General features: G+C 37.8%; 1 protein-coding gene across 6 annotated transcripts in view; it reads left to right on the top strand.

Moving 5' to 3' along the window:
- The window catches only part of dys-1, a gene marked incomplete at both ends in the record, with an annotated part of 30,934 nt that overhangs the window by 157 nt on the left and 17,438 nt on the right, over positions 1 to 13,339 (top strand). The window contains 20 exons of one of the 6 annotated variants that reach the window (NM_060545.7): positions 908 to 1,227; positions 1,393 to 1,517; positions 2,093 to 2,208; positions 5,542 to 5,630; positions 5,908 to 6,093; positions 6,520 to 6,941; positions 7,096 to 7,273; positions 7,322 to 7,632; positions 7,730 to 8,138; positions 8,676 to 8,932; positions 9,177 to 9,459; positions 9,652 to 9,909; positions 10,083 to 10,374; positions 10,833 to 10,933; positions 11,068 to 11,271; positions 11,494 to 11,577; positions 11,996 to 12,028; positions 12,155 to 12,265; positions 12,588 to 12,860; positions 13,015 to 13,298. In NM_060545.7, the coding sequence (NP_492946.1) occupies positions 908 to 1,227; positions 1,393 to 1,517; positions 2,093 to 2,208; positions 5,542 to 5,630; positions 5,908 to 6,093; positions 6,520 to 6,941; positions 7,096 to 7,273; positions 7,322 to 7,632; positions 7,730 to 8,138; positions 8,676 to 8,932; positions 9,177 to 9,459; positions 9,652 to 9,909; positions 10,083 to 10,374; positions 10,833 to 10,933; positions 11,068 to 11,271; positions 11,494 to 11,577; positions 11,996 to 12,028; positions 12,155 to 12,265; positions 12,588 to 12,860; positions 13,015 to 13,298 (4,336 nt within the window). Of the gene's footprint in view, positions 1 to 907; positions 1,228 to 1,392; positions 1,518 to 2,092; positions 2,209 to 5,541; positions 5,631 to 5,907; positions 6,094 to 6,519; positions 6,942 to 7,094; positions 7,274 to 7,321; positions 7,633 to 7,729; positions 8,139 to 8,675; positions 8,933 to 9,176; positions 9,460 to 9,651; positions 9,910 to 10,082; positions 10,375 to 10,832; positions 10,934 to 11,067; positions 11,272 to 11,493; positions 11,578 to 11,995; positions 12,029 to 12,154; positions 12,266 to 12,587; positions 12,861 to 13,014; positions 13,299 to 13,339 lie in introns of those variants that run through there. The other 5 variants (NM_001306313.4, NM_001306310.3, NM_001306314.3 and 2 more) reach the window with 5 other exon arrangements.

Below are 13,339 nucleotides of genomic sequence, written 5' to 3'. Positions count from 1 at the left end.
AAAAAAAAAAGAAAAATCCCCGAAAAATGGCATAGAAATTTACCTTTTTTGATTTTCCAGGCCACCAACATAGTTTTCAGCATACATTTATTTTATATTTGTTTCTGTCTTACCGAGACCTTCAATTTGACAGCCATCATGCCTAGGATCCGACTATTTTGAGTTGGTGGCCTAACTTTTCAAGCCGTGACCGAGAAAATGCATTTGGGCCTGGACTTTAGACGCTCAGATTTTTGAAATGTTCTTAGTTTTTATTCCTTGTTAGGAGTATTCAAAAATTCAAAAATTGAATTTCAAATAGGTTCTGGGAGTTTTAAGTTGTTGGTGGCCGAGGAATTTCTAGGCGACCAATTTTAAATTTTGCCAGTAAGATAAAATTTGTAGAATTTTAAAGTGAAACAGTAATATTGTGTGCTTCTTAAAATTTAATTTCATAAAATTTAGCAATTTCTAAAAAAGTAAAAATTCTAGGCCACCAACTGAAAAGTTAGGCCATGGAATAAAATTTCCAAAGTATGGCAATATTGGTGTCATGTGAAAGCTATGAACGTGCAGAAGTCAGTGAAAAGCATTGTAATAATGAAAAATTATTTTTGTGGCCTAGAAAAAGCAAACCTAGGCCAGCGAGTCAAATTGGGTGGCCTGAATTTGGATTTCTAGGCCACTAGTTAACAAATGCCATTTTTCTAGCAAACTTCTTGAAGAGAACTAACTGTTGCCACCAATACTCTGTTGAACATATTTTATGCTGATCTAGAAATTTTGCTGGCCTAGAAATCTAAAACTAGGCCACCAAACTGTAAATCTGCTCAAAATTCATATTTTTCGATTTTTCAAAAACCGATTTGTAGAGTTTTTGACGGAAAATTTGAATTTGAACGTTAAAAGCTATGAATAAAATTTTCAGACCCAAAAAATGAGCTCCAAGAGTGGGTATTCGTGCGCTGGGCCAATCACCTGCTCGGAACAGAACGTCTAACCGATTACAAAAGCCTTCAAGATGGTTCAAACGCGATTTTTGTCTACCAAGCAATTATTGGACAGACTATGGCTGTACTGGGTAATCCATCCGACGATTGGCCTAATGTTTTGCAAAATATCGGGGATTCCAAGACGAATCCGCAGGAAGTTATGGAAGGGCAGCAGAAAGCGGTGCTCTCAGCCTGGTGGCAGCTTGTTCAGTTTTTCTGGAAAAATAATGCACCCGTGCAGTTACGGGAGGAAAAGGTGAGTTTTTTGAGTGTAAAATCAAGTGGAAATCTTTAAAATTGATAAAGTTACGGGGGTTTGAAAAATTAAAAAATAAATAAAAAATTTTGAAAAAAAAAATTTCGAAAATTTTTTTTAAAATTTTTTTCCTAGAATTTTTTCTATTAAATTTTCAAATTTCAGCTCTCCGAAGCCATCAAACAATGGTGCATTGAAGTCATGAAATCATACGAAGAAATTGACGTCTACGACTTTACATCTTCCTTCCGGGACGGCCATGCCTTCAATTACCTCATACATTCTTATGAGTAAGGGTTTTTCATTAGAAATTAATTTATTGATAATCAGTTTTTCAAGAGTTTCTAGATTCCATGAAACATGGTTTTATTCGAAAAAAAATTCAAAAATTTCAAAAAAAAAACACATTTTTTTGGATTTTTTCAATTCTAAATTTTCCAAAACAACTTTTAATCTTATTTTTTTTTAATTCAATATCAAATTTAAATTCAACATTTCATTACAGTCTATTTGACACCCATAATGCCTAGGCTCCGAAATGTTCAAGCTGGTGGCCTAACTTTTCACTACATGGCCTAGAAAACTCACTGGGACTTCAAATTTGGAAAACATAGGCCCTGGAATTTAATATTTTAAAGTATAGCAATATGGGTGTCATTTGAAAGGTTTCGGCGTGTAGAACTCGAGAACCCCATCAAAAAGAATTTTAGAGAGGGTCTCGCCGCGAAAACTACAGTACCCATGTGATTTTCGTGGCGGGATTCAACTTTTTCCAAAACTAATCATGATTATACTCAAATGAAAGCTCTCAGTGCGACAAACACAGTTAATATAGTTTCGAGCCCGAAATCCTGAACATTTTCAGCCGAAAACTGATAAACCTCACAAAAACCGCCGAAATGAGTGCCATCGACAGGATTGAAAACGCTTTTGCTGTCGCTGAAAAGACATGGAATGTGCCAAGGCTTCTGAATCCAAAAGGTTACTATTTCTAACCAAAAAAAAAATCGAATTCTACGCTGAAAAACCACGAAAAAACTGTTTTGGGCAAAGTGGCTTAGTGGAGAATAGGTGCACAGCTACGGAAAAACATACCAGGGTTCGACCCCCCGCTGCGGTCAAAATTTTTGTTTCTCAATTTTGAAAGTTTTTGAAAATTTTTGAAATCATTCACTTTTTATTTTATTTGAAAATGAAGATTTTGAGCCGAGTTACAGCAGTTTTACGCCTAGGCACAAGATTGACTACCTGACTGCCTAGTAGGTTTTAAAAAACTGATAGGCAAGCGTGTAGGCAGGCAGGCAGTGATGAAGACTTTCCTTCCTACAAGAACTGTCAACACTGAATTATCTATTTTCCAGTAATTCACTTGAGTTAGAGCTTCAATGCGGTAAGTCAAAATGGGTTATAAGTAGGCGCGAAGGCAAGTAGGTAGGTATTACGGGACAATGAGATCATGAGAATGCCTACTTTTCTGGCGGCAAATATCTCGTAGCGAAGGGACCGGCGTCTCTCTTCGCCATATGCTCTCTCGCTGCCGCGGCCTGTCAATATTTTCGCGCCAGTAAATAGGCATTCATCTCATGGTCCCGTAATAGGTAGGTAGGCACAAGATAGGTACATAGGTAGGCATTCAAAAAAGTAGATAGGCACAAAGTAGACACATAGGTAGGCAGGCAACAAAGGGTAAAAAGCCTACCTACACTGATGTTTTCCGCGTAATTTGGTTTTAAGTATATAGGTAACAAGACGAGAGATCACAGATAAAAGAGACGCAGACAGATTGCGTAACCGCCCGATCAGGGAGAACCATATATCCCTTTTGTCCCCCTTTCTGTCTTTTTCTCTGCCACCCTCTCTCACTTTCCAATAATCTCTCGCCTGGGGGGTCTCTGTGTATCTCTAATTAAGATGTCCCCGTGTACCTGTAGAACACGGAGAATAGGAAGACAAACTAATCATTATATAGACTATCCGTTTTTCTACGACATACTACTACTACTACTTTTGATACTTTTTTTTCAAATTTTGAAGAATTTTGAGTATTTTGTAAAAATATTGAGTTCAAACCAGCAATGTAAAAATTAAAGATGAATAAAATTTTTGCTCACATTTCAAAATTCCCTAATTTTGGCAGTTTTTAGGATATTATGCTGGTTTTTAGCTTAAAATGAGCACAACAGCTTATATTACAATTTCTCATAAATTAGAATGTTTGAAATGTTACAGCTTTTTGGAAAATATAAAGTTATAAGTTAAAAAGGTTAAAAATTCAAAAAAAAATTCAAAATTTAAATTTTCGGAAAAGTAAAGTTTATTCAATTTTTTAGATATTACAATTTTTTTTTTTTTATCGTGTTCAGAATTTTCGAAAAACAATTTTTTACTCTAGATGTCTAGATTTAAAAAATTCTAGTTTTTAACTTCAATTTAGCACAAAAACCACTGAAAATTACGAAATAGTCTTTGTTTGTACATTCATTTACTTTTATTGTAAATTTTGTTTAAACAAACTGCAAACAATTTGAAGTTCTAGACAAATTAGAGTTTTGAAAAAAAATTTCGAAAAAAAAATTTCGTTTATAAATTTTCAATTTTTTCAAACTGCCATATTTCAGTCAATTTTTAAGATTTTTCTCTCATTTTTACCTTAAATTAATCGAAATTTCTTCTACTTTTCCTTATTTTATGCCTGTCAAAACACCAGACCTCTCCACTCAATTGTTTCCCTGATCTTTACTGTCAATAAACGATGTGTGTCCACTCATAAAGTGGTGCGAAATACAGAAATTCCTTTTTTTTTCGTTCTTCTTTCGCAGAATTTTCTTAACCATTCTATCCTTTTTTTGTATTCTTGAATACATTTTTCTGTTATCTTTTTATCACTATCATGGGAGATTTATCAGGAGACAAAATGACGAGAATACCGCGTCGAAACCGGAAATTTTGTTCACCCGATTTTTGCCACTTTTTGTCGCTTTTTTGCAAATTTTTGTCCCGCGTAAAAATTCCGGAAATGATGTAAATCTTATGGAAACAGATTCTGCAAAATTATGCTATCTTTTTTTTTGCAAAAAAAACCCATAATTGACTTTTTTAACCCCCATGGCCTAACTTTTTCATCTCATGGCCTAGGTTTTGCATGCTCGGCCATGTGATATAAATTTGTGAAGATAGGAGAATAATACCTTTCATTTGAGTCTAATCATGACTGAGGGTTTCTTAAAATTTAAATTTTTACGACGACTACAGTAACCACAAGGTTTAAAGGCTCACATCAATTTCACAATTAGGAAACTTTTTCGAAAATCTATATAATTTGGAAAGAAAGGAAGGTTTTCAGGATATCTACTAATTTTCAGCTCAAAATATGAATTTTCAATTAACTTAGAGCCCGGTGAATTTGGTGGCCCAGAAATCCAAAGTTAGGCCACCATTTCAAATTGCTGTAATTTAGCAGATTACCACCGATAAAAACTTATGCGAACTTTGGCCTATTTTTCCGTGTTTGTCTCTGTTAGCCACTAAGCCTTGGGTCGGCGGCCTAACTTTGGTTTTCTAGGCCACCAACTTCAATTGGCTGTAACTCGGCGGGAAATCTATATTTTTGAGTGAAATCAAATCCAGTCGATATAAAACTGTATTTTTTTACAAATAGTTAGCTTTTTTGTGTACTTTTTGAAAGACCTCAAAAATTAAAATTTTTAGGAAAAAAATTAAATATACACATATTTTCAAAAATAAAAATTTAAATTTAATATCATACCTCTAACCTTTCCGCCTATTACTGACTTTACAAAAAAAGTTGAAATCCAATAAAAAATAACCGTTTTTACACTTTTCCCCCTGTGGGGACAGGTGTCTAAGTGCGAATCATCATCGGAATCCTATTCCCCCTCTCTTCCCCGTTCACAGTTTTACGACAATTTTATGGGACATATCTAATACATATAAATAGAATTATACATTTATTACCAGCCTCTCTGGGTATCCTAGAGGACATTGCCCATCTGTCACCCCCACGTTTTTACCCGTTTAGTGTTAGATTTTTGGATTTTTTGATAACATTTTGGAAAAATCGTAGAAAAATAGGTTATAAACCTTTTGAAATTTTGAACAATTTGGAGAATGTTTTATTCAGTTTTTTGAAAATACTATCTGGATTTTGTATATTGGAAAAGAATTGGGTCTCGCCACGCACGGGTTACTGTAGTTTCAGTCGTATTTATACTCAAATTGAAGCTGAAAACTAGCTTACTTCGAATTTGAGACTTTTTTCTTCAAAATAATATTTTTAAACCAATTTTTTTGCAGATCTTCACAGCGATCAGCTTGACTCGCATTCGGTGCTATGCTATTTGATGAGCTTGTACCTGGCAATGATATCAACGAGTAAAATTGAAGTGAGTTTTTGTAGCCGTAAATCTACAGCAAATTTTTTTAAATCTACATGACACCCGTAAATCTACACATCTCCGTAAATTTACACAGTACTCCGTAAATCTACATGAACGTTTTGTGAGTCCACATTGCTACTCCGGGAAGCTACACACCCTTCCTTAAATCCACACACCCCTTCCCGTAAATTTACATGACCTTCTTGTAAATTTTCACTGGTCCTCCGTAAATCCACACGGATCCTCGTAAATCCAGTCAAAACTTCTCTTCATTAATTTCCAGACCGAACTAGAAGCCCAACAAATCCAGCAACAAAAAGTTGCCGCTCTTCTCGCCTCCCACAAAATGCTCTCCTCTCAACCATCCACGTCATCATCGTCAGCTCTGCAAATCCCGCCACAAACTCCGCCCACAGCACATCATCAGGCAATGTTAGATAGAGGAAAAAGCTTTGAACAATCCGCTGAGGTGGGCAAAAATTGAAAAAATTCACATTTTGCCCCGTAAACCTACATAGAACTCGTAAATTTGCATAGATCCCCGTAAATCTACAAAGACCTCACGTAAATTGTCGTGATACCTTGTAAGTCTACATAAACCATTCCGTAATTCGACATAAAAGACTGTAAACCTTCATAGAAGTCGTAAACTTACATAGAGCCTTGTAAATCTACACTAATCACCCCGTAAATCTACATAGATTTTTGTAAGGTTACATAGATTCCCCGTAAATCTACATTGATTCCTGTAAGTCTTCCCAGGCGCCCGTAAATCTACATAAACCCCCGTAAATCTACACAGCTTCTTGTAAATCTACATAAAGCTTTATAAATAATTCTACATAGATCCCCGTAAATCTACAAAAGCCTCCCGTAAACTTACACAATTTTTCAGGGCGAAGTGCGGTCTCGAAAATCATCGTCATCCTCGCAAAAGTCGGGAAAATCGAAAAAAGCCCGGCGCGAAGAGCAGCTCGCCGAGTTCAAATCTTGCATCGAGCAAGTGCTCACATGGCTTCTCGAAGCCGAAGATGAGCTCACAACTCTTACACAAATGCCACGTGTCGAGCTGGCATCCGTCAGATCACAGTTCTCAGACTTTGAATCTTTCATGTCAAGTCTCACAGACAGTCAGGATACGGTAGGCCGAGTGCTGCTCCGTGGACAGATGCTCAGTAATAAATCGGAAAGTGAGGAGGAAAAAGAGTCCATTGGAGCGAACTTGCATCTTGTGAATACGAGATGGGAAGCGTTGAGAGAGCAGGCAATGCAAGAGCAAGCTGTGCTCCAGCAGCAAATTCACTTGCTTCAGCAAAGGTGGGCTAGGTTTTGAAATTTCTGAGTGTAGAGTAAAAACATTAAGCTCAGCTCGTCAAGAGCTTTCATTTAAGTATAGTCATGACTAGGTTTGGATCTAATTGGGTCCCGTCACGAAGGCTAAGGTAGCTAGTCCAAAAACAAATAATTTCAGCGAGCTCGACACAATAAGTCAATGGCTCGACGCTGCTGAGCTGGAAATTGAGTCATTCGGCCCATTAGCAGCCGACTCCTCACAGGCTCTTCGACAAATCGAGCTTCACACAAAATTTCAGCAGAAGCTTAACGATTTCCAGGAGACAATTGATAAGCTGGAGAGTTTTGTGGCTGTGGTAGGTTCTGAGGCGGCTTGAACCAGAAATTTAAGCTGATTTTTTCAGGTTGATGAAGAAAATGACGCTTCAGTAGCGACACTGGAAGATGCTCTAAGTGCAGTTTCAGTTCGATGGGGACATGTTTGCGAGTGGGCCGAAAAGCGGGCCACCAAGCTGGATGGCTTGGCGGATTTACTGGATAAGACTAATGAGGTGTTCGAGAACTTGTCAGGTTGGCTCGCGGAGCGAGAAAATGAGCTCATGACGGGGCTCAAATCTGCACATCATTTGGAGAATGAGGAGCAAGTTGCACAACAAGTCAGACGGCTTCAGAAGACTGAAGAGCAGCTTGAGCAGGAGCATGCCAGTTTTGTTAGGTAGGAGAAAAAAAAAATTGAAATTTGAATTTCCCGCCAAAATGTTTCTAAATAAATTTGAATTTTTAGCTTGATTTCAAACATAAAAATTTTCCAGACTCTCCCAGCTCTCCTGTGAGCTCGTGGGCCGGCTCGACGATTCAAACGGTGCAGCTGCAAATGCTGTTCGACTGAGCTTGGACTCAATCACCCAGCGATGGGACAACCTAGTTGCCAGAATCGAAGAGCACGGAAAGACCCTTGTAAAATCTGGAAAAGCAGATGTAAAGCAGGTTCAGGAGAGCCAAAATGAGCAGAAAGAGCAACCAGCTTCATCTGAAGGTTTGTCCACTGATACTGAGGGAGAAGAGCAGAAAAATCAGCTGGTGGACAAGTTTTTGCTGCACATTTCGAAGCTTTCCCATGAGCTCGAGCCACTTCAAGATTGGTCGGAAAAGTTCGAGGTGTCGCGGAAAAAGGATGACATTCGGAAGATGATGAACACCTGCCAGGAGAAGTTGATTCAGGTAAGATTTTATTTCATAAAATCGTAGTTTTTTAAAACTAATCTAATTTTAAAAAAATGTTCATCTCGATCGGTTTTTGTTTCACTTAAAAATATTGATTTTCCGCCGAGTTAGAGCACATTGGAGTTGATAACCTAGAAAACCAAAGTTAGGCCACCACCGCAAAAAGCCCAGGATGGCTTAACAGATATATTCCCTGTGTTAGCATATAGTTTTGTATTATTTTACTTCGATGGCCTAACTTTGTATTTCTAGGCCACCAACTTTAATACACATAACCAACATTAATATATATATATATATCCTAGTGACTCGCGCATTTAGGCCCACTGGTTACTGTAGTTTTATTCTAAGTTTAAGGGAGCACAGTCATGATTATACTCAAATAAAAGGTCAGAATCTCTTCTTTTTGAAAATTATAACAAAAAAAAACCGACAATAGAAAAGTTAGGCCATCAAGAGGAATCACAGGATTTGGCCTAGAAAACCATATCTAGGCCGCTAAAAGTTTGATTAATAAACTTTTTCAATTTCCAGATAAAAGAGCAAGAAGCCCGCGTAAACCGGCTCCAGCTGGAACTTGAGCACCTCCACGTGGCGAAACTGAATGCTCGGCAGCTCAAAAGAGCCAATGACGCTTTTGAGCAGTTTGCAAAGGGATGGGCTCGCATTGTAACAAAAATCAGTGAAGCAATGAATGTACTAACTGGACAAGAAGCCGGTGGTAATGGGAATGGAAGTGAAGAAGCCGCTGTGGCCGCGAAGATTGAGCAATGGATTGAGGCCGTTGATAAGTTAGTCAGGATTTTTAAAAATGTTGTGAAATTTGAATTTTTGAACTTGACTCATTGAGAGCTCTCATTTGACCCCCATCATGCCTAGGTTCTGATCGTTTTGGGTCCCACCTCAAAAACTGATGTAGTACTGTACATATTTTTCGTGGTGGGACCCAGGCATAATGGATGTCAAGTGTGATAGCTCTCGGTAGGATTGATTCAAATATTTTAACCAAAAGCCTGAAAAAAATCCATTTTTCAGAGTGATAAACGAGCTCTCCCAACTCCCGGTAAATGAACGCCGCTCCCGAATCGATAAACTCGAGCAACAACTCCAAGTTCAAGACAAAAACGTGGGCTTCATTGAAAAAGATCTTCTGAAAAAGGCAATTCTGAAAAAAGGACTCGAAATCGCTGGAAAACGACTTGCAGCGCTGAAAGTTGAGGAGAAGCCTGTGGAGAAGGAAGAGCAATTGGTGTTGTCAAATTCCGAGGAACCAGAAGCAGAGAAACACGTGACATTTGTGCAGGAAACTACGGAAAAAGTGGGGTTTTTTTTGAAGAAAAAGTATAGCTACAAACTAGTTTTTTTGGTGGCCTAGTATTGGTTTTCTAGACCATCAAAGTTTTATTTTGATTATTTTGATGTCCCTATTCAACTTTCACACATCTCAAAACCATAAACGGTTTCTCAGAAAATTTAATTTCCCGCCATAAAATTACAGTCACATTTTCAGCCCGCTCCACTCCAAGAGCCAACTTCAGAAGCTCAGCTCCTGGAAGAGCTTGACGGTCCGTGGTCCCGAGTTGGAGATGTTGTTGCGATTGAGCATGACTTGCTCCGAGCAAAACGAGCAGTTGACACCGCCCGCAACTCCCAAATGAGCAATGAGACTGTCGAAAAAGCAGAGACACGAAAAGCTGAAATGGAGGAGAAGCGGAGAGTGACTATGTCGGCGAGAAGCAAGTTCAGAATGGCTGAGGAGACGCTGGAAGTGAGTTATTACACGATGCAAAAACTATTAACCAGTACCGGGGGTCGAACCAGGGTCTTGTGATTCATAGGCAAACCTGTACCCAGTTGAGCCAAAAATCTCATTTTTTTAAAAATTGATTTTGTGGCGGCGCGAAATTCAAATTTCCTATTGATTTTGTAATGTAATTCCAGGAAATAGAACGAAACCTCGATCGTCTTCAAGTTTCCGACCTCGAAATCGCAGATTTAGTCCGAGGTCTCGAGCAGGAAGCGGCAAAGCTTGGCGAGCGGGTCTCGCAGCGAAAGGAGGCAGAACGTACCGCCGAGAAGATCCTCAGCATGGATGATGACGAGATTTCACAGGAAATTGTGATTAAGACCAAGGATTCGACGGAGAAACTGATAAAGAGATGGAATCAGTTGGAGTTGGATTTGGAGGAGAATTTGAGAAAGGCGAAAAGAGATCAGGACGTTTTTATACAAAGTAAGTGTGATTTTCGGATTCTGCTTTCTGAGAGCTTCAAAATAAGTATAAACATGACTAGGTTTGGGTCCCGCCACGAAAACTAACTGGGGGGGGGGGGCGTGCTGTAGTTTTCGCGGCGGGACCCAAAAATTCTTAAACCTAGGCATGATTATACTTAAATGAAAGCTATCGACAAGCTGATTTCAAGAATTTTAAAATCAACATTTTGGGTTACTGTATGTGCCTTTAATCCCTCAAATTCCATAACAAGTTTTTTTTTTCGAAAATCAAAATCCAGCTTAAGAAACTCACCGAGATCCCTCATCTCATCTCGAGCCAAAAGTCAATATTTGAGCAGTCACCGTGTGTGTGTGTGTGCTCATTGAGCCGCCAACTCTTGCATTTTTACTTCAAAGAAAAACATATTTTTTTAGTTGAAATTTTAAAAAATTTCGATATTTAAACAAAAATTCCAGAACGCCTACGGGAAGGCGAAGAAGCCTTAAACGAGATAAAAACTGCCATCGAGGGAAAAAGAGAGTCGCTGGACGCTGAAACAGCAGCCGAAAATCTTGATGTGAGTTTTTTGGCCTAGAAATTTAAGCTTTTGGTTTTCTAGGCCTTGAGATTAAAAATTAAAATTTATTCTTATAAACATTTTAAATTAAAAAAAAATATCCGGGAAAAAAATTTCAGAAATTTTTTTTTCAGCATCTGGAAAGCTCACTGGACAATATCTCCAGCCTATTCGGAGAAATCGGATCCCTACCGATGGATGATAATTCTCGAGAAAAGCTCTCAAAATTAGCAAAAGCCAAAGATCAAATCACAGCGAGAGCTAATGAAGCGCTGGCTGCTCTTACACGGACTGTGTCAGAATGTGAAGATTTCGAGAAGCAGATAATGCTCTTCCAGGTTGGATTTCAACTTCAAAAATCAAAGTTTCTTAAACTTTAATTTTATTTTGTAAAAATTGGCAAAAAATGCTTTCTGACGCGTTTTGAAACAGTCAGAAATCTCAATTTTAGGCAGAGTTACAAACATTTGAAATTGGTGGCCTAGGAAAGTTCTAGGTCACCAGATTATTCTAACCTAAAGAGTTAATTGATTTTCAAATATTACTATTACCATTTTCAGAATTGGAGCGCTCGAATCGGATTTCTATTACAAGCTAGAAAATCTGCAGACATTTCCGCATTTGACATTCCCCATGAGTACCACGTAAGTTTGTAATGGCCTAGAAACCTGAGAAAGTTAGGCCAGCAGTGTGAAATTGTGAGGAATAGTCTTTTAAAGTTGATTTAAAAGATAAAATTTGAAAATATTGATTTTGGTGGCCTAGGATTTTTCTAGGCCACCAACTTCAAAATCAGTTTTTGATGGCCTAAGATCTTCAAAAATTTAGGCCATCTATTATGAAAATTGTCAAAAAGAAATTTTGAAAAGATCAATTTTCCAGTAAATTTTAGCGGTTTTATTTTGATGGCCTAAAAAAATCCTAGGCCACCAACTTGAAACTGCTGTAATTTGCTTCAAAATCAATATTTTTAAGATCTGATTTTTTCATTAAATTTTTTGGCCTAGTTTGGGTTTCTAGGCCACCAATTTAAAGTTAAAATTTGACCTCAATTTTGCACAGGAAGACCTTGGAAATGAAGCTGAATTGATACCGGTAGGAAGAATGTGTGGATATACTTTTTGAAACAAAATCGCATGGTTTTTAACATGTTTGCTTGAAGTGCCCAATAATTATTCTGGAATAGAAATTGGGAAAATTTTAAGTTAAAACATTTTTCAGAAACTCTCCCGCGAGTTTGAGGAATGGACTGTGAAGCTCAATGAGATGAACTCGACGGCCACTGAGAAAGACGACTCGGCGAGAATGCGGGAGCAGCTTAATCATGCTAATGTGAGCTGAAAGTTTTTTTTATTTTTAGCCAAAATTTTTGGAATTCTGTGAGAAATCTCAGTTAATCTAATGATGCAAGAATTAGAATTTGAAAATCTTGATTTTCAAGCAAGTTATGGCAGTTTTTAGATGGCGGCCTAGGAAAATCCTAGGCCATCAATTTAAAATTTCTATATCATGCCTGAAAATCAGTATTTTTTAGAAACATATTTTTTGCAAAAACTGTAGAATTTTCAGCTGAAAATTTTGGTTTTTTAAAGCTATTAATCTGGAATTTCCTGCAAAAACCCTAAACTTTATCCAAAAATTTTAAAAATTTTAGGAAACAATGGCAGAGCTCAAGCGGAAATTCAATGAATTTAAGAGGCCTAAAGGTTTTGAGGAGAAGCTTGAAAAAGTTATCACAACCCTGTCAAATGTTGAAATGGGACTAGATGACACCACTGGAATCGATGGATCTGAGTGTGGTGGGGCTCTGATGGAAGTTCGAGCACTTGTTAGAATGCTCGATGGGGCACAGGAGAAATGGAAGGATTTGGCTGAAAACCGAGAGCAACTGGTGAAGGATCGGGTTCTAGATGAGGAGACTTCTAAGGTACGTTTTTTGAAAATTTTATCTAAAAAGTTCTAGAACGTTCTCAAAATTTCTCGAAGTTGCTGGAAGTTTCTGAAAGTTTACTCGGAGCTATGGAATTTTCCGGGATTTTCTGTAATTGTTTTGGAACTTTTTCAAATTCTTACTTTTCCAGGAGACCCTCCAAAAGCTGCAGTATGCAAAAACCAAGTCAAAAGAGCTCTACGAGAGAAGTTCTACGTGCATCGAACGTCTGGAAGACTGTGTTGAAATGTATCAGAGGCTGAAAATGGAATCAGACGAAATTGAGCGATTTTTGGAGGAAATGGAAGGGAAATTGGACCAATACGCGGCAAGTGATCGGCCGGAAGAAGCTGAAATTGTCAATGAGCTCATAAGTGAATGGAATCGGAATGAGGCTGCGATGAAGAATGCCGAGCACTTGCAGAGACAGTTGAAGTTAGTTTTCTTATTGATTTTTTAAAAAATTTCAAATTTCA

Source organism: Caenorhabditis elegans, chromosome I, assembly GCF_000002985.6.
Source record: "Caenorhabditis elegans chromosome I".
NCBI lineage: Eukaryota > Metazoa > Nematoda > Chromadorea > Rhabditida > Rhabditidae > Caenorhabditis > Caenorhabditis elegans.
The sequence above is the reverse complement of the archived record's forward strand: the minus strand, read 5'-3'. Positions and strand labels throughout refer to the sequence as shown.